General features: G+C 29.5%; 5 protein-coding genes across 5 annotated transcripts; 1 reads left to right on the top strand and 4 right to left on the bottom strand.

The window, feature by feature from the left end:
* Window positions 1–139: 139 nt before the first annotated feature.
* Phum_PHUM136080 (peroxisome biogenesis factor, putative) lies at window positions 140–2,536 on the bottom strand (the record flags this gene model as incomplete). The annotated part of the gene is made up of 6 exons (XM_002424511.1): window positions 140–262; window positions 402–554; window positions 626–1,841; window positions 1,869–2,055; window positions 2,152–2,280; window positions 2,365–2,536. 6 exons carry the CDS (start codon window positions 2,534–2,536, stop codon window positions 140–142), a joined length of 1,980 nt encoding a protein of 659 aa, XP_002424556.1.
* Window positions 2,537–2,851: 315 nt separating this feature from the next.
* On the bottom strand, window positions 2,852–3,302 carry Phum_PHUM136070 (uncharacterized protein; the record flags this gene model as incomplete). The annotated part of the gene is made up of 2 exons (XM_002424510.1): window positions 2,852–2,898; window positions 2,996–3,302. The coding sequence occupies 2 exons, from the start codon at window positions 3,300–3,302 to the stop codon at window positions 2,852–2,854; spliced, it is 354 nt and encodes a 117-aa protein (XP_002424555.1).
* A 727-nt stretch (window positions 3,303–4,029) lies between these two features.
* On the bottom strand, window positions 4,030–7,556 carry Phum_PHUM136060 (uncharacterized protein; the record flags this gene model as incomplete). Its single annotated transcript, XM_002424509.1, has 7 exons — window positions 4,030–4,369; window positions 4,443–4,625; window positions 5,107–5,289; window positions 5,374–5,818; window positions 5,897–6,701; window positions 6,922–7,251; window positions 7,386–7,556. 7 exons carry the CDS (start codon window positions 7,554–7,556, stop codon window positions 4,030–4,032), a joined length of 2,457 nt encoding a protein of 818 aa, XP_002424554.1.
* A 447-nt stretch (window positions 7,557–8,003) lies between these two features.
* Window positions 8,004–8,981, top strand: Phum_PHUM136050 (uncharacterized protein; the record flags this gene model as incomplete). Its single annotated transcript, XM_002424508.1, has 3 exons — window positions 8,004–8,176; window positions 8,410–8,708; window positions 8,824–8,981. 3 exons carry the CDS (start codon window positions 8,004–8,006, stop codon window positions 8,979–8,981), a joined length of 630 nt encoding a protein of 209 aa, XP_002424553.1.
* Window positions 8,982–10,533: 1,552 nt separating this feature from the next.
* On the bottom strand, window positions 10,534–19,928 carry Phum_PHUM136040 (collagen alpha-1, IV, chain precursor, putative; the record flags this gene model as incomplete). The annotated part of the gene is made up of 25 exons (XM_002424507.1): window positions 10,534–10,923; window positions 11,005–11,119; window positions 11,203–11,566; window positions 11,648–11,909; window positions 11,978–12,155; window positions 12,246–12,646; window positions 12,735–13,133; window positions 13,222–13,379; window positions 13,463–13,553; window positions 13,749–13,972; window positions 14,064–14,241; window positions 14,324–14,530; window positions 14,616–14,925; window positions 15,006–15,139; window positions 15,349–15,536; window positions 15,627–15,788; window positions 16,522–16,850; window positions 16,951–17,231; window positions 17,323–17,484; window positions 17,940–18,197; window positions 18,270–18,332; window positions 18,632–18,853; window positions 18,972–19,016; window positions 19,296–19,510; window positions 19,901–19,928. 25 exons carry the CDS (start codon window positions 19,926–19,928, stop codon window positions 10,534–10,536), a joined length of 5,364 nt encoding a protein of 1,787 aa, XP_002424552.1.
* Window positions 19,929–23,537: the final 3,609 nt, after the last annotated feature.

Below are 23,537 nucleotides of genomic sequence, written 5' to 3'. Positions count from 1 at the left end.
TCCAGGCTAAAAGTTGTTGTTGTTGAAATTGTTTTCTTTCTTGAATTTTTAAATTTTTCATAACTAAAAGAAAAAAAAAAAGGGAAAAAAGATTTGCCGCCATGTTTTCATTTCATTTAAGATTTAATTAATAGTGTACTCACATATTTTGATATTTTAATTTTTCTGATTTTGACAATGAAGGTTTTGTGGTTTTTAATGCTTCTAATAAATGATTTTGTTCTATTTGAAATTCCTTTTCGACTTTCATGTTTTCAATATTCTGAAAATATTTCATAAAAGATGAAAACTTTAAAACAAAACCATGAACATTATCAAATTTTAATAATGTTTATTAAATTAAATTAAAATAATTTTTTTTTCAAATTATACATATTGGTTATAAAAAAACAAAATCTTACGGGTTTTGCAGCTAACATTTGAGCATTATATAAAATTGCTTGAAGATCTGCACCTGTATATCCTTCTGTTTTCTTAGCAATTTCTTCAATTTTAATACCTGGACTCATTGGCATGCTTTTACCAAGTTTATTTAATATCGATAACCGATCGGACTAAAATAGGGGGAAAAAAACTATATATGCGGTTCAATTTAATGGTCATAATAAATTAATAATTATTTTACCTCATCAGGTATGGGACAAAATATCAATTTATCCAATCGTCCCGGTCTTAATAAAGCAGGATCAATTAAATCTGGACGACTTGTAGCCCCAAGAACCCAAACTCCATTTAAAACTTCTACCCCATCTAATTGAGTCAAAAGCTGATTAACTACCCTGTCGGTGACTCCGGTGCTATCGTGTCCTCTTTTCGGTGCCAGACTATCAAATTCATCGAAAAATAACAAACAAGGTTGAGTTTTTTGAGCTTGAATAAATAAGTTTCTGATTCCTTCTTCACTTGCTCCCACGAATTTCGATAAAACTTCGGGTCCTTTCACGCTAATAAAATTCAAACCGCATTTATTTGCCAAAGCTCCAGCTAAAACGGTTTTTCCAGTTCCGGGTGCACCGTATAATAAAACGCCTCTATGTAATTTTACTGGACAACTTTCAAAAAGCTTGGGAAATTGTGAAGGCCACGAAAATACTTTCATGAGTATATTTTTAGGATGATTCATTCCGCCGATGTCATCCCATTTTTTTCCAGAATTTTTTTTAAATTTAATTTTTTTTAATAGCAAAGGAGTTGATTCAGCAATGGTCAAATCAAAATCATTTTGAACCAAATGTGAATTTTTCTCTCTGATCAAACATTTAAAAATAGATTTGTTAACTAAATCACACAAATCTTGAATAGTATATCCGTTTGTCTTGTTTGCTATATCATACAGATTTAGGGAACCCAACTTAACATCTTTTGCTCTATCTCTGATAAGGCTATCCAGGATAAAAACTTTATCTTGTACGCAAAGGTCTGGTATTTTTTGAACGTTTTGAAATATTCTTGGCCCATGTGTAAAAACCATATTTTTCAAACTGTCCGTACTATTGGCAGAAACAATTATGGAAACATTAAAATTCCTTTGAATTTCTTTAATGCAACTTGTTATTGTATCCACTAAACGTTCCACATAAAATTTATTAGGTGAATCCTCATCTTCGTAAGAATAAATTAAAGCGTCTAAATCGTCCAAAAGCAAAACAGATGGTTGTTGTCGAGAACACTTCATTAAATTTTCCGTCATAATTTTAATAATAGTTTCTAATTTTTTCCCTCTTATTGATTTACAACAAACCATTTTAACAAATATGAAGTTTTGAGAAAAGTTTTCTTTTAATGCTTGTAATAAGGTACTTTTACCAGTTCCTAAACCCCCTGTGATCAATGTATTTGTCCTGTGATTAAACTTAATATTATTTAACACTGTTTGAATCACATTTTTATTTATTTGTTCTAAATCATTGCATAAATTACTATTTATTTCATTTTTCAATTCTGAGTCAATGTTCACATTAACATCATTCCATTCACTACACTTTAAATTTTTTTCTAAGGGTTTTATTTTTAATTTTGAACCAACTAACAAGTTTAACTTTTTCATAATAAATACTGGACAAAAAACTATTTTTGTATTAAAATTATTAAAATTATTTTTTGAAATTGTTACTACATAATTATTTAACCAATCACATTTTTTTTCATCACTGGAATCTTCATTAACATTGTCAGTACTTCCTATCTCTGAACAATCGATAACTTTTTCAATTTTACATAATATTTTCTGACAGTCAAGTTGTGAACAATATTCACTACTGATATTCATGTGTGATAAAACTAAAAATTCATTTAAAATTTTTTTTTCCACCCATTCGGGTAGCAAGGAATTTGGCCAAATGGTATATTCATTTGATTTTTCACTTAATTTACAATTTAAAACCTGATTTATTTCTGATTTGATAAAATATTTCTCATTAAGTGAAACATCAAATTGAAGCGATTTGTTCAGATCTTGAATACATTCTTGATGGTTTTTCCTATTTGATTTTAATAAATGATTCGATAAATCCGATTGATTTTCAGAATTTGACATTTTTTCAGAAGGGTGTAAAATTATAAGTTTGGTAAATGCCAATAATAAACCACATGCAACATTTGGTTTAATGTTTCCTAAAAATAAAAAAATTTTTAAAAAGATAATGTTGTAATAAATTTAATTATAATGAAGTAGAGGAATAATCTGTTATAAATTCAAATTTAAAATAGTATTCAGTACTCGAAGGAGTTGAATCATTTCTCTTTAAGAATTAAAAATATTATTATGCTTTATTAAAACTTACCGATTTCAACATCAACAGAAAGGTTATTCAAAATATAGATAGGAATAATTTGACCTTTTGTAACTATTCTAATTTGATTCAATAAATTTTCTTCCAATAGATTTTGGCAGCTCAACTGTCAAACATAAAATAGTTTATATAGCATTTTAATTTTCATTTAAAATTCTTAAAAAACATATAATTACTTACAAGTAAATTATAATTTTCTTCACTTATTGGTGTTATTTCTAAGGACTCTATGGCAAAAGGCAAACAATTTTTTAATAATATACTATCATCTTGTTTAATTCCTATTTTATTAGCAAATGAATTAGGAATTCCAATACAATTGTCAGGTATTTCTCCAACGATTTGAAGACTTATAGAACCAAATATTGTCGATTCATAATTTTTTCCAAATTTTATTTCTACTCCCCAAACTTCACCATTATTTGTTACGTGATTTTTTAAACTATTTCGATAAAAAAAACACGTTCGAAATTGTGTAGGTAATAAATAAACTTTTAATAATTCAGTCATTTTTTTTTTTATCGTTTGATTTAAAAATTAACTAATAACATTTTTTTGCGACAGGAAATGGAATTCAAAAGATGAAACCATTATATAACCAAAAAATTTTTTACATCAAAATCATAATTATTTCAACTTCATTTAAATTTAACAACAATAATAATAACTTTAACATGTGTTAATAAGTGTGATTTATTAAAAATGAAATGATTTCAAATAAATTATTTCAAAAATTTAACAAAAAATGAAATAATTTCAAGAAATCATGAAAAGTGACTTTACTATTGTTTACTTTATCTAACGTGTCTTCTTATAGGAAAACGAATGAAATGTAAGTAAAATTTTATTATAATTTAGTTTATTTTTGATTTTAATTACATAACATTGAACTAAAAAAAATAACAAATTTCACAGTACTAACAAAAAAAAAGGTAAATTTTTTTTAAACGTAATCAACAAAAAATATTATTTAAAGTTTTTAATGATTTAATAAATTAAAGTAAGCAAGCACGCCATATGTAAATAAGTGTAATACAAAAATTAATATGTAAGTCATGTCTTTTAGCATTTAAATTTTCACATTTCTATATTGAAAATAAATATTTTAAAAAAAGGGTTAAATATTTAAAATAATTAACAAATAATATACATATATATATGTGTATGTTAATTTCATTATATTATTATTTTTTGAAAAAATAAACTAAACAGAAATATATATTTATAGATTTGGTTATTAGTCAATGGCATTTAATTTTCTAGCTGTCGTTCGTGCACACCGAGGACAAAATCCAGATTTAAAACATTGAAAATGAAAGCAAGCTCCACAATGAGAACATTTTGATACTTTATCCATAAACCATGGATAAATAGGTTCTTTTGAAGGGCATAATTCGCAAAGAAAACCTCTCGCTGAACAAAGTTGACATTTTTGAACATGTTGAAAACAATCTTTGACCAAGTCTTTTAATCTAGATAATAATTCTCCTGTCTTGATTTGAATAAAATCTTGTAGTGAATAAATTTCAGGATCTTGGAAGATGTGAGAAGGTTCTTTTTCTAAATTCTTTTGAAGTCTAACAAAAAAAAAAAATCATTAAATATTTTTTTTTGTTAAATCTTAAATGTGAAGAGTAAGAAAAAACTTACTGATGAGCAAAACGACAGGTAAATAAAAAATCTTTGAGATAATACAATTGCATTCTAAACAGTCTTGTTTTATCAAGGACTTTAACCTTTTTATATAAATCTGGATTCAAATCTTTTACTGGGAACAATGGATCTGTTAACATTTGATCAATTAATCGATATGAAAAATTTGAGACTGGATGCCTAAAAAAAAAAAGAAGAAATAATAAATTAAATTGAATTTAATGGTGTGTTGCAAAAGAAAAAAAAAAATTAATTTTTAAATAATAAATAATAATTGCTGTTACAATTTCTGGAATAAGTAATTTTTGATTTCAGCGTGCAAAAAAAAATAAAAAACGAATTTAAATAAATTTGTTTGATTTTAGTATGATTAAAAAAAGTAAAATAAATAAATTTGAATCATTTAAAAAACAGTAAAACGTTTCACTTAATACAAGTTGAATGTTCGCGGTAACATTGATTTTTTATTTTGAAATATATAAACGTTGGAGGTAGTCGGGATTTTCGTGTTGTATGAAAGGAGAGACGGTTAGCACTCCCCTAGACAAGGATGGAATAACACATATACGGTTAAGGCACCGCTGCCACGCAGCACTTAACCACATTTTTTTTTTTTAATTTTTTTTTTGGTAATTAAAAATTTACGTAAGTTATCAAATACCTTTTGAAACTCCATTTGAAAAGAATGTGACCGGGGATAACTGATAGCTGATTACTGTGACATCCGGTACAAAAATATTTTCCAAGGTATTCGCAATATCGAAACTTATGAGCATATTCTGGAGCAACTCGAAGTCCGCAACCGGCGCATCGAAAATTTTGTTTTTTAAGTAATAGTTTTCGCCTGAAAAAAAAAATTCTTGACGTTAAAATTAAATTTTATATTTATATCAATGTAAATTAAAGAATTAGAATAAATTCGACTAACGCAGGAGTTGGATGTTGCGTAAAAATAACTTGCGGTCTAGGGGGAGCCCAGTCGGTTGTACCACGAAGAAACGTAGTTTTAGATGAATCTGCATCATCTGGACTCACAGGCCAACTCTTTGGTAAAGGCAATAATTCTTGTGGAGCATCTTCTTCAGAAACCAACCATTCCAAGTCGGAAGCTCTTGGTAATTGTTTTTTTTTAAACTGTTTCAATAATGACAAAGCCACATTTTCAGCGTTTCCCAATGATTCAATAGTTTCTTTTTTAATTTTCGATATGTCTGCTTCAGAATAAAGTGATGCTAACGAAACAGATAAATCGGAATTTTTAAAGTACTTTAAATTGCTGTCTTCATCAACTTCGTAATCATCTACACCATCGGTAGATAAACTTTCGGGGGTGTCCGGAGAGGTACTAGGTGGGCTGATACTTTGATCGGTGGCTGCTAAATAAAAAGAAATGATTTTTAGTAATTTGAAATCGACAAATATACATATGGTTTTTTTTGATTATTACTCACTATCTGTTTTCCCATCACTGAGTAGACTTGTTGACCACATACTTTTAATGTTCTTTTCTTCAAGACGTTGTCTTCTTCTTATTCTAATTCTTTGTTTTAATTGGTTTATTTCCTCATCACTGTCTTCTTCGTTTGCTTCTTCAACAAGTCGCAACTGTCGATTACATTTCATTTGCTCAATGGCAGATATCATGGCCTCTGAAATACTGAAATGTGCATTTTCTCTGTCCAACTCTGCAACTCTTCGGGAAAAATTTTCAGATGTCAGAAAACTAGTTAAACTTTGACCCTGAGCAGGCCTAGGGAAGTAACCAGTGGACATTGGCAAAACACTTGTTCCTCCATCTTCCATGAAAGTTTTCTTTTTCTCTTTTTTTCGACCCTCAACAAGAAACCATTCTTTATCTTCGATTTCATCACAGTCAGTATTTTTATTGAAATTTTTGATTTTATCAGTTGGAGACGTTAGTGTTTTTCTTTTACAGTTTTTTTTATCTTTACATAAGTATTCTGGATGTATATTAATTTCTTCAGATGATTTTTCTTGTGAATTACTTTCTGATGTAGAAGGATTGTTTTCATTTAATTCTAAAACCATATTAGGTAAACTCTTGCAACACAGATTATTTTGATCATAAATAATATTGTCAATATCTTTGGAAGCAAACAATTTGCTTTCAGTGTTTTCTATTTCAACTTCTTTATTCCTATCAATTATATTTTCCTTTTTTAATAATTTTTCAGGAAGAGACAAACACCTTTTGTGACTCTTTTCAAATTTAATATCTTTTGTATCTGTGAAATACTAGAATAAAATACATTACATTTTCTTTTTTAAAGAAAAACCTTATTTGCAAAATTATTCATATCAAGATTTAAAAAGTTTCTTATTTTTTGTAATTGATTTTAAGGGATTTTTATGCATTTACAACTACAAAATACAGATATACACAATGTTTGATGATAATACTTCATTTTTATGAGTAGATTTACAATAAAATTAATTATGATTTTTGCATACTTACTAAAGAAGGATCAATTTCTGTGAGTAAAGAAGGCTGCTTTTGTTCTACAGCCTTTAAACAAAGTATAGCTGCTTTTGCATATTTTTCTTGTCGAAGAAAAGCATTCTCATTGTAGCAATGACAAACAAGTTTTGAATCTGATAAGAGCCAAAACAATATTTTCGAAAGATGATGATCTCGTAAAGACTTATATATCCAAATTAAATATTTTTCTTTTTTAATATTTGCTGGTAGGTTATCACAAACATTTTCTTTTGCTATATCTCTAAAAAGGTAAGGCTGCGATTTAGATAAACCCTCAAAAAATGTTTCACATTCCAATAATCCAGTCTATAAAGAAAAATAATAATTATTAAAATTAATATAATAAAATATTATATAAAAAAAATTAATTATAACTTAAAAATTTACAATGATATTTTTCAGAAATAAAAAAAAAAAAAAACTCAATTACACCCTTGTACCTGTTTATTTTTTTTACAACCATGTTGTATTATTTTTCCTACGGCTAAATGTAACCTATTTAATCCTCCATAAATACTCCAAACATTTCCCACTTGATTCACTAAAAGTCCTTCCACAATAACTTTTAGGGAGTAAAGTAGTTTTTGACAATCTAAATTTACTTCTACCATATTTTAAATATGAACACATTTCAATAATGCATAAAATCATATCTAAAATTTTTAAAATAATTAATTAAAATTGTTTTGCGCACAAAAAAATAAAAATATGTGGTATATATAGTAGATAAAATTTTTTTTATCGATAATGAAAAAATGTATTTACTTTTTATTTATTTTTTAACTTTGTAAGCAATGCCATCTTTATTCTCTTTTGTATCAAAGTATTGATAGAAACGGTTGTGTCATTTTCTCCCAGTTTATCCAAAGTATTAACGACAATAAATGTGATCAAAGGAAATTAGTCTGATTAAAATGTTAATTTTATTCTTCAAATGAGAACTATAGAAAATTATTTAGTTCATAAAGTTTTTTTTAAAAAATTTTTTAACTTTTAATTAAAAAAAAAAATTATACTTTTATCAGTGTACTTTATTTAATCCATAGGGTATTATCAAAATGGCTGACTTAATAAAGAGTGTTCCAGTAATAGTTTTCGGTTTTTTTTTAATTTTTACAATAAAGGATTTATTTGTGTCTCACTGGAATGCCGAGGCTAGTAACAAAGATATTCCCGTCACAAATTTGGGCTCTAGTAAATTTATGGGCCCTACGTTAAAAATTTTGTACTGGTGAGTTTAAATTAGTTTGATATTTTCAATATCATTATTAACGTATAAAAAATTTCAATCATTATCCAATTAAATAACCAATTACGCTACAATAATTTTTTTTAATTATTAATTAAAAATTTTTATATTTAATATGTTTATCTAATTGTATCAATGTTTCGGTTGCACGGTGAAATACACACATTTATTTAAATGTGATCCTGTTGAATTGAATTTATCATTTTGTTTTTCAGTTATTCCTGTGGTTATAGAAATGCCTATGAACAATATGCTGATATGTTAAATAAAAGATATCCTGATTTAATTGTTGAGGGAGGACTTTATCCGCCATCGACTTACAATTCTATATTGGCAAAAATATTAAATATAGGAAAAATGCTTGTAATATCAGCTATCCTATTTGATATGGATATTTCCCGTTATTTAGGTCGTATGGCATCAAGTTGGTATTGGTGTCGTACAAATAAAATTTATTCCTGTGCTTTGATTTTTTTTATATGTAATTTCATTGAAGGAAATTTGATTTCTACAGGTAATAATATAAAAACAGATTTTGATTACATAATCAATTCTAGTGTCATAGATATGGTGCTGATTGATTTTGAATATTGAATTTTATTTTATTAATGAATATGTTTACATTTTAGGTGCATTTGAAATCACATTTAACGATGTGCCCGTATGGTCAAAAATAGAAACTGGAAGAATTCCACAACCTCCAGAATTATTCCAAATAATAGAAAGGCAAATGCAATTTATAGAAAAAACATTTGAAATGAAACCAGAAATAAGTTTTTATGAGTAATTATCAAACACAGACTGAATAATGTTTAAATTTTTTAATAATGTTAATGTGAGGAACATTAGTTTATTGTTTATTAAATCAATCGATTACTACATATACATGTTAATGTGTATAAATTATATATTTTCAATATTATATAATTTTTATATGAAATTTTGTATAATTAGTCTACAGTTTAAATATAAAATGCAAATTGTAAGAAAAATTTTATTGCTATAAATTTAAATATTTTTATTTTATTATTAATAATTATTTATGTCTCGAATGTTGTTGTACAGTCAGAGAAAGTCATTATTTTAGTTTATTATATTTACTTTGTAATACAATAATGAAATTTTATTGTTTTCAAACATTAAATTTTATTATTGTTAAAAATTAAATTTGTTTAATTTATTTACCTTAAATTACCATAAATCATTTGTGGCAGTTTTCGATATCTCTGTAATAAATTTTTAAAATGTTTAAATTTTTTTTTTTGCAGTGTTAAATATTCATTAAGTTTTTCTATTTTTTTTTTTTTTTTTGCCTAAGGAAACATAAAATGTGTTCTCATTAATAAGAAATTAAAAAATTTTTGATTCTTTGTCTTTTTTTTATCACGATTTAATTTTTTTTGTGTTTATTTATGATTAAATTAAAATTTTTTACTTTTTTTTAAATGACATTATTTGCCAAACTTAATATATCGATTTATTGTAATCAAAAAACTTTAATTTGTTATCCCCAATTGTTAATTTTGTTACAATAATTATTTTTTTTGTTTTTTATTAATAATAATTTTTCTCCTCCACAGGTGATGATGATCCAGAGTACGAAGGTAAGAAATTATCAATTGTTTACTAAAAAAAAAAACTTTTAAACCTTTTTTTTTTAATTACATGAAAGGAAAGATTAATTTAAAAAATTATATGTTACTAATATTTTTACTATTATAATGCAGATTATATTTACAAATTCTAATTTATTATTATTATTATTGAAATTTTGAAAGAAAAGAATGGATTATTATATATTATTATTATTATTAATAAACTACTAAAAAAAAAATTTTTTTTTTTCTATCATATTAGAAAATTTAATTATTAAAATGGTGAATTATTTAAAATCTCGAAAATTTGTTTTATTTATTTATTATTTTAAAAATAATATAAAGTAAAATAAGGAAAAAAATATATTTGTGATTTATTGTCATAAATATTTTTTTTTTTTTTAAAAAAAAAAAAAAGTATTTACAACTTTTTGGCAGTTTTTGGCAGTGATTAATAATAAATGTCGAGGGTAATGTAAACAAAATTTTTGATTGTAGTAAGACTAAAAACAAATTTTTTAAAATAATTTTGAAATTTTAAAATTTTAATCTCATGTTTAATAATTATCAGATTGTTTCTCTCTTTATTATTTATCCTAAACAAAAAAATTTTTTATATAAAAATCAACCGGAAATTTACAAAAAAAAAAAAAAAGAAAAAAGTATTTAAAGCCTTCTCAATCATAAATATTATTAACATGTTTGCTTAATAAAATTATTTATAGTTCAATTCGTTCACTAAACCTATATTAAAGCCTTGAAAAGATCAATTCTCCTTGGATTTTTACTTTTTCTCTTTAATAATTTGGTTTTAGTGTTTCTTGATGCTCTTCTTTGATAATATTCAGCGGCTGAAAAATTTTGTCTTCTTCTATTGAAATCATTTGTTCTCATACAAACTGAACATCTACTTATGCGGGTTTCTAATAGGCCAGCTTTAAGAGTTTGCTGACGTGGTTTACTGAACATATCACGTTCGTTTAGAGTTGAAAGCCAGTACGAATAAGAATTTGAAAAGTAGTTACACCGACCAACGCCATGACACTCAATGAAAGGTGTAGGACGAAATTCGAGCAAGCATGATCCTGGAGATATTAGAGATTGACCACTACCGTCAGCACCGGAAGCCGTGTGCTAAAAAATTTAACAAAACGTAAAATTGTAAATTGTTTTAACTGAAACTAGATTTTGACAAAATTATATATTTTTATTTACCATCAAGAAACTGTAACCGATCCAAAGATTTTCCCAACCGTTTGGACAGTTTGGTATATCATTTGATTGACTGTGAACTGCTATTACTCTCGTTGGAGCTTCACAAACGGCACATCTACAAATATAAATGCAATATTTGTAACAAAAAATACTATGGCTTAAAAACGAAAACCTTACATTACAAAAAAAAAAACTGACCTAGAAATATATTTTTTCAAATCTGGTGGTTGAATAGGTGTCATCATCATTGGCATGGGCTCAGATGTACTAAGCCAATAACTGTAATCATTTCTTGACGAATATTCACACACATTGTTCAAATTGCACGGCATAAATGGCATGGTTGAAAATTTACGAAGGCAACTTCCAGGCGCTCCCAAATCTTGACCGTGTGATTTTGCATTACCCATAAAATGAAGAAGGGAATAGCCGTCCCAAAGCACCGTGGTGTCTTGAGGGCAAGGAGGCACTTCATCTGTTTGAGAGTGAACCGTGAAGAAAAATCCTCTTCTTCTTGGAGGATAACCGACCGGAGCCGGATCTCCTCTAATACCGGCAATACCTATTAAATTGTTTAAAATGTTAATAATATTGTTTATTAAGACACGTTATCAAGAAGGTTTCTTTTTTTTACGTGACGTACCTTTTCTGCCGATAGCTCCTGGAAAGCCAGGTCTTCCTGGCAAACCTGGTTGACCTTTGGGTCCTGAAGGTCCCATCAAACCGTTGTAACCATCAATTCCACTGTCTCCGACTAAACCCGGTAGTCCGTCTCTTCCAGGATTACCCATGATTCCAGGTTGCCCTGGTAGACCCACTGTGCCAGGAAATCCTTTTTCTCCCATTTGTCCTTTCAATAATTCGTAAGCCACAATTGGTGTTTCACCCCAATCTCCTTTCATTCCCTAAAGTACAAGTCAGTTACATTTAAAATTGACGCATGAATTTATCATAAACAGATTTCTTGTCTTACCTTGGGGCCTTGAAGTCCAGCACGTCCAGGCAGACCAGGTTCTCCAAAGTCTCCTTTTTCTCCTTTTAACCCAGGTACTCCTGGAACTCCGGGGAATCCAGCATCTCCTTGGAAACCTTTAGCTCCATTTAAGCCTGGGAAACCCGGGAATCCCTTTTGACCTTTCATACCTTTTAAACTGTAAAAGTTGAGGGTTAAAAAAAAAATTATAGGTACGCTTATTTTTATTATTATTAATATATTTTTTTTTTCTTTTCAGAAACATTACCTTATTGGTGTAGTTCCTGGAGCACCTCTCATTCCTTTTGCTCCACGATATCCTGGTCTTCCTGCATCTCCTTTCATTCCTTGCAATCCTGGAGCTCCTGCTAATCCAGGTCTACCTGCCGAGCCAGGAAAACCTTTTGGACCTGGTGCTCCAGGAATGCTTGGACCTGGTAATCCAGGCAACCCGTCGACTCCGTAGTTTCCAGGAGCGCCTTTTTGACCAGGTACGCCAGGTCTACCCGCAATTCCATCCAATCCTGGAGTTCCGGGATCTCCACGGTCGGCAAACGCTGCAGAAATACCGGGCAAACCAGGATTTCCTTGATCTCCTTTTTGTCCCATTTCTCCGCGCGCACCAGGAAAACCTGCTTCTCCTGGGTATCCTGCTTCACCAACATCTCCCTATTGATAAAAAGAACAATTTTTAATTTTTAAAAATGAAAAAAAATTTTTTTTTTTACATTTTTGTATTCATTTTAAATTTAATAACCTTAAAGCCGGGTAAGCCCATCAAACCCGGCGGTCCAGGTCTTCCAGGCATGCCCTTCATACCATGCAAACCATTTTCTCCGGGACTTCCTTTAGTTCCAGGAGTGTAAATGTTTCTTCCTGGATCTCCCATGGCTCCTTTAGCCCCAGGATAACCGGGCAATCCCCGAGGTCCTTCCGGTCCGAGGTCTCCAGGCATTCCTGGTCTACCGATAACTCCTGGATCACCTTCGTCGCCTTGAACACCTTTTTCACCTACTCTACCATCACTTCCTGGTAATCCAGGAACTCCTCGTAGTCCAAAAGCTCCATCTCGGCCTCTATTTCCGACAAAACCAACATTTCCTATATCTCCCTGTTCACCTTTTTCACCTGGTATGCCAGGATCTCCTCTTTCTCCCTAAATTAATATTTTATAATTTTTTATAAAATAAGAATAATTTATTTATAAAATATATTAAAAAATATTTAGAATCCGTTTTATTTACCTTTGGTCCCGGACGACCTACAACACCGGGGAATCCAGCTCTTCCTCCCTCACCAGGCTGACCTGCACCCCCGAAAATGATAAAACCTTCATCTCCCCTTTCTCCCTTTAAACCATCCAAACCTCTAGGACCCGGAATTCCCGGTTGCCCATCAACTCCTGAAAAAGGATGGTTTTTAATTACTTGTGAATTGTAAATTACAAATTTTAAAGTTACCCGCATTTAAAAAATATGCATTTACCTGGATCTCCTGGTTCTCCTTTAGGACCGCTAAAACTAGAATCCCCTGGCAAACCGTCCAGTCCGGGTAATCCTGGATCTCCAGGCAGCCCCTATTAATAAAAATTATTCCTTATATAAATAACTATTATTAATAAATTAATGCAATGAATAAAGTAAATGTGTGCAATTTTAGCCATAAGAAATCTTCACCTATAGAAATTTTTCATCGAGAAAACGTATTGCATTGATTAATAAAAATTTGCTAATATTTAAAAAATTAAAAATAAAATAAGATTTTTTGTTACCGGATATCCAGGAGGTCCGCGAAATCCCATGCCTCCGAAATTTCCCGGGTCTCCAGTACTGCCCTTTAATCCTGGTGTACCCGGCATACCCATTCTTCCTTTTACACCTGGAACTCCAGGTATTCCTACATCTCCCCGATCTCCTTGTTCACCAAAAACACCCGGACTTCCCATTCTTCCATCTAATCCGGGCAAACCAGGTGCTCCAGCGTCTCCGGGCTCACCTTAATATAAGTACATATGGATTCGTAAGAAAAAAAAAAAGTAAACTAAAATTCACAAAAAAAAAAAAAAATCCAGTTATCGATATCGTACCAACTCTTCCTTGGTTTCCAATGTCTCCCTTTGTTCCTTTTTCTCCAAGAATACCGGGGAATCCGTCTTCACCGGGGTAACCTTCATCTCCCTGTTGCCCTTTAGCGCCGTTAAATCCAGGACTACCAGGAAAACCAGGAGGTCCTTGAACGATGGCTCCCTGTTGTCCTCTTTCTCCCTAAAATCAAAGCGGTTTTTTTTTCAAAACTTAGTTTGTTCGGAGATGTTAAATTGAGGACCTTCAGTCGTTTGAAATTTACTCTTAATCCATGTAAGCCAACGTATCCTGCTGCTCCTTTCATTCCTTTAATTCCTTTTTGTCCAGTGACACCGGCTGTTCCCGGGGGTCCAGCAAATCCTTCATCTCCAACATCCCCTGGCTGTCCTTTGGGGCCTTGAAGACCAAAAGGACCATCAAGAATGCTTTGTCCTCTTTCACCTCGTGCTCCTTTTTGCCCACCAAATCCCTTTTAACGAGATTAATTATTGCTTTCATTTAATTTTTGAAAAAAAAAAAAAAAAAACTACAATTAATGATTTAAAAAAACTTACGGGCAGACCCATTTTGCCAGCTAATCCGGGTTTACCAGGCTCGCCCCTTAGTCCCTGTTCTCCGGTGATTCCAGGATACCCTTTTAATCCAATTTCACCTTGGGCAGAAATACCTTGGGAACCCTGAGGACCTTGAGGTCCCGGGAATCCTTGATCTCCTGCTGGACCAGGTTCACCTTTTCGGCCTGGTAAACCGTAATCTCCTGGCTGACCTTTGTAACCTTTATCTCCTTGAATATCTAATACCCATTCTCCAGCATCTCCTGGTAAACCAACCAAACCTGGCTCTCCAATGTCTCCTCGAAGACCTCTGAATTTTTAAAGGTAAATTTTTGACTTTTTTGTCAGTGCATATTTTAAAAAGAATTGATTATGGTGAGTAAAAATTACCTATATCCATCTATTCCAGGATCGCCTCTCAAGAATTCCTTAGGAACAAAAGCAGAGTCTCCTTTAGGACCGGCTTGACCATCACCTCCTGCTCGCCCGTCTCGACCTTGACTACCTGGAGCTCCCATGGTACCCTGTAAGGTAAGATCATTTTTGAAAATTAAATTTTTATCTCTAATATTATTTATTAAGAATTAATAAACTCAAATATTTTGATTAATGAATATTAACAAGTGCCAAACTTTGAAGATGATCATTTATAATTTTTAAAGTAAACAAGAAAACGTGAAAACATGTATAAAAAATGATTTTAATTTGTCAATTGATTGAGCACAAAACTCACTTTTACACCTTTCCTTCCTCTTAAACCCCGTTCTCCAGCTGGTCCTGGAGGTCCCATAGGACCCCAAGGCCCTTGTTCTCCTGGGAAACCTGGCAAACCTGGGTCACCCGTATGTCCTAAAGTCATGCTGTCCGGAGGATAAATAATAGATCCCGCTTCACCTTTGGGTCCGGGAGTTCCGGCCAAACCTATGGATCAGTGGCGTAAAAATGTTTTAGAGAATAATAAAAATTGCGTTATTAGTCCTTGTTATTGAAAATAATTATATTGTCGCTTACCTGTACTACCCGGGATTCCATCTAAACCTGGATAACCTGGTCTTCCTGGCATTCCAGGCTGACCTTTGGGTCCTCTAATTCCTGGAAATCCGGGAAAACCGGGGCCTCCAGGACTTCCGTCTCTAGCAGCGTCACCTCGATCTCCCTTTTCTCCTTTTCTACCTGAAAATATTATTATTAAATGATAAAAAGAGATATTACAGAGAGCGAGAGAGATCAATGCGCGCTTGAGCAGCCTCACACGCATATAAATTATATGATTTTAAGACCTTAATTTTTTTTTTTCTTTTTAAATTAAATTGAAAATTAATAAAGTTAAAATTATATTCCAATAAATTTTTTAAATAGCTAATCATTAGACATTATTAATATTTTATTTGAAAATTGATTTAATAAACATAAATAATAAATTTAAAATTTTTAAATGAACAAAACAAAATTTTTCCGGTGGGGTAATTCAATTAATAATCACAAAAAAAAAAAGAATTTGGAAAGTCTTTATTTTTACTTGAAAAAAAAAAATGATGTTTTTTTAATGCTCACAAATTGAAAAATTTTATTTTCAATAAAAATCGCGTGTAAACTTTGAGAATTTTTTTCAAAAATTTAAAATCATATTGTTTTATATTCATTTAATTAAATATAACCTGATATTAATATTATTATTATTGATTTTTAAAAATTTTTTATGAATGAATTAAAGTTTTATTATGATTACATTGCAGTAAAAGGGCGTCACGCAATAGGTCATTATCAAAAAGAGATTATTTCAAGCAGCTTCCTTTAGTGGGTTGAGGAAATCCTACAGATACGGTGATGTCAAGTGTTTTGATTATTTTCAAATATCAATAAAATGTATTTTATAAACTCTTATATTGCAAAATAATATTTTTACCTGGTTGACAAACGCCGCAATCTTCACCCCTTTCTCCTTGCATTCCCTTTTGTCCTCCGTATCCAGGAAGTCCCGGTAATCCTGGAATACCGGGGAATCCTGGCGGACCCGGTTCTCCAGGGGGACCCACTATTGCCACTCCTCGTCCGGGAAAACCTTTGGCTCCCGGTTCACCCGTGTCTCCACGATCTCCCACCACTCCCGGAAAACCGTCTCGACCACCTCGTCCGTCTTCGCCGGGTGGACCTGTTATCGTGTAACCTGGAAGACCTTTTTCTCCTTCTGGTCCTTCCGGTCCCGACAAACCGATCGGACCTTGAGATCCTTGACTTCCGGCTGGACCTGTGTTAAAAAAAAAAAAAACCGTTGAAAAAATGAATCGTTTTTCATACACTGTGTAAAACCAAATTTAAAAAATTCGTATTAAACTTGCCATCGGCTCCTTGTTCTCCCTTGATAGATGTTCCCCTCGGTCCGGCCGGTCCTGCGGCACCCGGAGGTCCGGGTTCACCGGGTGGTCCGATGTGACCTGCAAGTCCATGTTGTCCCGGCACACCATCGGCTCCTTTCTCTCCGGGAAAACCCATCGGTCCTTGAGGCCCCGTTATTCCTTCCACTTCTTCGTCTAAATCAGGATCGTAAATTCCTGGAGGCCCTTCGGGACCCTGAGGCCCAGGAGCTCCAGAAAATCCCGGCTCCCCTCGATCTCCCTGCGATACAAAAAATATGAGGTATTTAAAATTGAAATAATCTTATAAAATTTTTGAGTTTTCAAATGGGAGTTTTTATGAAAAGCCTTACTTTCATTCCGTCCGCTCCTGGTAAACCTGCCGTTCCAGGAGCTCCTTTGTCTCCTTTTTCACCTGGTGCACCAGGTGGACCTTCTCTTCCTTGTTTTCCTCTTTCACCATCCGGTCCTTGATTTCCTTTAATACCCTTCATTCCTGGAAATCCGGAGTATCCCTGAAAAAAAATAAAAATAAAAAAAATTCAATGATCTCATCGTAGCGATAACAGGAATAGGCTATACGGAAAGGGATATTGTGCAAAAAAAAAAGCATTTGTGGGAGTTTCCGCCTTATTTTGTAAATTTTAATTTTTCTTGTTCTTTTTTGATATGAATAAAATTGAACCCACATTCAATGTTATTAAATGCGCGTGCAAATGAATTAAAATCATTCATAATCAAACTGACCTAGAACAATTTCAAAGGTCTTTTTTAAAAAAAAAAAAAAATTTTTTTTTATTTTTTTAAATTAATTTTTCCTTTTTAAATAATTTTTATGTAAATAAATTTTTTTTTTTATATAACATTTATAAAAATTTCAACTTTTACAATTACATTCAATTTTTCTATGAAATCTCTTAAATTCCTTGTTGATTTATTTTTGCGTGGAAGTAAATTTCATAGAGCTTACCTTTTGGCCCTTGTTTCCACGTTCTCCTTTTGCTCCTCTTGGACCCGGTTCTCCTGGAGATCCCCTCATTCCTTTTTGCCCTTTATATGTAGAAAATCCGGGTTCTTGAACCAGTTCCGATTCATTAGTATAGGTTAATTTTCCAGGAGGACCAGGTTCTCCAAGTTCTCCGCGATCTCCTTTTAAACCAGGTGATCCTTTTACCGGTTCGGCTTTGTCTCCGGGTGGTCCGGGAGGTCCAGGATATCCTGGTCTGCCCTGATCACGTCACATAACATATTAGTTATTTTTAAAAGGAAATTTAAAAGGTTTAAAATATTTATTACTCACTCTATCTCCGGCGGGACCACGGTGACCGGGGGGTCCTCTTAATCCGGGGTAACCTGGAAAACCCTAGAAAATAACATGAAATTTTTTGTAAAAAAAAAAAAAAAGCTGGGAAAAATTTCAATTCAAAAAGCTATAAGTTAATTATATTTTCGAAATTAAATTTAATATCTTCTGGTTGTTTTTTTTTTTTTATAAACTTTAAGAGTAATGACTTCGATAATAAGAAAACGGAAAAGATAATGAGTTCGTTGAAACGGTTTAATTTTATTATTTTTTTCTTTTTTAAAGAATTTATGTGTTTTTAATCGACATTTTACAGAACAAAAAAAAAAAGAGAAGCATTTTTTGTACCAAATACTTACTGGTGTACCGTCAGCAGCATCATCTCCTCTTTCACCTTTTGTTCCTTGAGTGTTGGCACCTCCTTCTCCAGCTTCCCCTGGTGGTCCTCGCTCTCCATCTTCTCCAACTCCTCCTCTTCCACCGGGAATTCCAGGGACTCCTGGTACACCTGAAAGCCCATCTACTCCTTTACAACCGTCTAAACCTGGAAGACCGTCAACTCCTTTTTCTCCCATTTTGCCCTGAGAAAAAAAAAAATAAAGAAAGTAATATTAATTAACTGTTTAAAACGCGTTAGGCTATATTTCATTTTTTTTTTTTTTTTTCAACTCAAGTTTTTATGAGAGCATTAAATCATACGTCGTATCCTTGTGTTCCATTGTCTCCTTGGACTCCAGGGTCGCCCTAAAACAAAGAAACAAAAGAAAATTTCAGCGATAAAAATTTAACGAGTTTTAAAATCATTATTCTAATTAACTTTATCACTATGAGAAATACAATAGAATTTATTATTGAAATTGAAAAATTTTTTTTTGCAGCAGCTTGCAAGCAAACATTTTAATAGCCATATAGAGCAAAACCATTTTATTGCCTTCGTATAAAACGATTTTGTCACATAATAAAGGTTATATACCATTAGGCTGAGGTTTATTTGTTTGAGAAAAAAAAAATTGTTTTTTGTACCCTGTCTCCCTTTTCTCCCACAGCTCCAAATTCACCATATTCTCCCTTTTCTCCTTTTGGACCTACAGGACCCTCGGGTCCAATGTCACCCGACGGTCCTTCAGGACCGTGTACTCCTGGAACTCCGGCTTCACCTGGATAACCTTTTAATCCGTCACAGTCGCATTGAGGAGAACCGGGATGATGATACGTTGAAACGCCCCAATCTCCTCGAGCTCCGCCATATGAAGTCTATATAAATTCAAATTTATTTTTAATATTATTATTATTATAGAATAATTTATTTTTTTTAAAGCAAGAAGATCAAACAAACAATTTTTTTTTTTTTTTTTTTAAAGGAACAAGACAAATGAATAAAAACTATCAAATGATAAGCCTAAAAATGTTGAATAATTTTTTAAATGAATGGTTAATTATATAAAATGTTTAATTAATAATTTTTAAATAAAAGTAAAATATTTATGTATATCGAGGTACGTAATTGTTATAATGATATTTAACAATATAATCGATAATGTATTATTAATTATATTAATAATAGGTCAACAGAAATTTATTGATCGGTGAATTGAATTTTAATATTAAAAGTTTGTTGTCATTTTTACAATTAAATATTTTTATTTCTTTCGTCATCATTATAAAACTAATAAAAAAAAAAAATTTTTTTTTATTTGTCGAGGTTAAAACATTTTTTTTTTTTTTTTTTCTGTTGTTTACGTAATAATAAGAGTTCAATACCTTCTATTTTGTTCCACTACATAACTATTTAACGGTCGTAATAATATCAAATAATAATAATAATAATTATTATTAGATAAAAGTTCATAAATCAATTATTATTGGAAAAATAAATTCAATTCACGTACAAACAATTCAATAATTCTTAAAACCATTAATAATTTATTTCTTTCATTTTCTACGAAATAAATGAACTCATATAAAAAAATAAAAAATCGTTTAAGTGAATAATAATAATAATAATAATAAAATCAAGCCCTTTTTTTTTTTTCAATCACAGTAAATTTATTTAAATTAATTAAATAAATAGAAAAAATTGAAGATTATTTATTTAATTGTAAATGAATGAGTAAAAAAAAAAAACAAAGAATTCCTTTCAATTAAAACAAAAAGAAATATGTCTTCATGTATGTATATAACATGATGATGATGATGATGATGATGATGATTTAAAAAAAAAAAATTAATATATATATATATGTGGTCCGAGTCCAGTTAAAAAAAAAAAAAATAAATAAATTATGTCATGACATAAAGAATATTAAAGCGTATACATAATATTAGTCACGCATTTTGCGGCCAATTAAAGTTAATAATGGAAAATAAAAAAAAAAAAGATTTAAATTAAGCTGTAATGAGTTTCGTCCTTTGGCAAAATCCGAAAATCTTTTTAAAAAAAATGTCTTCTTTCTTTTGACATAATTTTATTTGTATATTAAAAAAAATGAATTATTAAATGACAACACGCACACGCACACGCACAATAATTATTTTTTTATTTTAAATAAGATTTTAAATGTTATGAAATTTTAATATAATATTATTATGATATATAAAGAGACCAAAACAAATAAAATCGTCTCGAATAACTCATTATTTTATCATTTAAATAATAATAATAATAAAATAATAATAATTTATTATAAAATAACAATTAAAAAATAAAAGGATTTCGTTTAATATTTTTTCTAATATTGCCAAGGTATTAAAAACGTTTTTTGTCCGCCATATTGATAAACGTGCGGTTTTAAATTTTATTTTTCAACGAGGGAGGCTAAGAATGTGAAATTTTTTTTTTTTTTTTGCAATCCAATACTTCTTTTTCTTTCTTTTTTTTTGTTAAGAAAGAAATAATAGAAATTTTATCCGAAAGCTAAAAAAAAAAGAAATCTTTCATTGTATATTCATTCGTAAGGTTCAAAATTCTTAAAGTTAAATATTTATTAATGTACTTGTAGGATTTGATGGAGAGAATTTGAATGAAACTCCCCCAAAAAAAAGTTTCAAATACCTGATATAAATAAAACCTTGGAAAACATTTAAATAATTGCACATCTTTTTTATGATAACATAATCAACATAAAGAAACATAAAGTTTCATTAAAACGGGGGGGCGAGTAAGGGGGGCCAAAAAAAACTTAAAATGAATGTCACGCCACATACAGTAGAAATATTCCTTTGTAAAAAAAAAAAAAAAAAAAAAAACAAACAAACAAACAAACAACTAAATAAATAAATAAATAATAATAATAATATATTTAATTAAAAGTTCAATTCTAATTTCATAGATTAATAAAAAAAATAAAATGATAAGAAAATATTTTTAGCTTAAATTAATTTAATTAAATTTTTAATTAGGAAATCTTTTTTTTTTTTTTTTTTTTTTTTGCTTAAATTTAACAAAAAGTTTTTTTTATAAAAGCCTAATTTGATAACGGTCGGTTGGTCCTTTTTTTTAAATATGCGTGCGTGTGTGCGTGCGTGAGTGCGTGCGTCCGGTTCGCGTTCATTTATTATATATATATATATATATATATAAACTTTATCTCACAAAAAAATTTCATTCGAGTACTTTTAATAAAAAAAAAAATTAATCAATTTTTTGTGACATATTAAAAAAAAAAAAAAAAAAAAAGGTCATCTTTAGTTATCATTAAAATAAAATAAAATCAATAAATTAAAAGCGTAATTAATATGTCACGTTTAAAAATCAATAATAATATTAATAAGTTTTTTTTTTTTTTTTATTGAACTTTGATTGAATTTCGCTGAATTAATAAAATTTTATTTTTTTTAATTATTTTGTGCTAAATACATATAATATTTTTATAATCCATTAAATAAAATTTTTTTAACGAGTACAGAAAAAAAATGAGAATGAATGAAAATTTATTATTATTATTATTATTATTATTATTAAAATTTTCAGGGCTATTAAGTAATTAACGGGTGTAATGTAAACAATCAGAGTTTAAACATTTTTTTTTTTATATCTCAAAGGAAAATTAGTCCGACAGTAAAAAAAAAAAAAAAAAAAAATTTTCGCAATCTTAAAGGAAAAAAAAAAAAGGAAAAGATTATAATATATCTAAAATGAGGAAACCTTCATTCATTCATTCATTCATATGTTGCATTAAGTAATTTAGGTTTGCGATAGTAAGTTTAAAAAAAAAAGATAAAAAAAAAAATTACAAGGAAAAATTACATTTCGTAATATCATAGAGAAAAAAAACCTTCTTATCCTTCCTCTTGATTAATTTTTATTCATTTAAAAAGTCGTAAAAAAAAAAAAAAAAGTGTCGTGGCAGCAAACAACAACTTATGGAATTAATCAATCGATTTACCAAACATAAAAAAAAAAAAAAAACAAAATTATTTACGGTATACCAAAACGAATTTTCCAAAGAAAATATTTTTGCGCTTTTGTTAAATTTTTTAACTGTTATTATTCCATAATTCACGCGCACACACACACTTATTGAAATTCATTGTTAATTACATTTGCAAATTAGTTTATTTTAAAATTCAAATATAGAAATTTATTTTTTCCCTCTTTAACAGTTAAATAATAATTATATGCATAGAGTAAAAAAAAAAAAAAATACTCGTTTTTTTTTTTTTTTTTTTACTCTATGTAAATTGTTTCAAAACATGCATGTAATAAATTAAAAATGACATTTTTAATATGAGAATATTCATAATCTGTGACATTTTATGTTACTGCAACAGAAAAAACAAATAAAAGTGATACAAAAAAGGTTTTTTTAAGACATTCACACACACACACATGTATATATATATATTAATGTATAAAAAATGAATAACTTATTTAAAAAAAAAAAAAAAAAAAGTTTTATTTTTTTTATTTTGAATAAGAAAAAAATGTCGGCGATTAAATTCAGACATGAGGTCAGCAATTAATTATGTTATACGGATAATTAGTTTTTTTATTTTGACCTTTGCACATTCATGGATCAAATTTGTAACCCCGAAAAGTTCTCGGCAAATAAAAAGTGTTAAATATTTGACATTATATACGGATTAGTATGAAATATTTTATTTATCTCTAATATAAAAAAAAAAAACTATTTCAAACAAGGAAGTCATGAAGGCAAAACAACAAAAAAAAAAAAAATTTTATTTTCATTCATTCCTTTCGCAAAATAAAATAAAATAACTATCATTATCATTATTATTATTATTATTATTATTATTATTATCATT

Source organism: Pediculus humanus, genomic scaffold (genome assembly GCF_000006295.1).
Source record: "Pediculus humanus corporis 1103172107481 genomic scaffold, whole genome shotgun sequence".
NCBI lineage: Eukaryota > Metazoa > Arthropoda > Insecta > Psocodea > Pediculidae > Pediculus > Pediculus humanus.
This window is presented reverse-complemented; position numbering and strand designations above follow the sequence as displayed.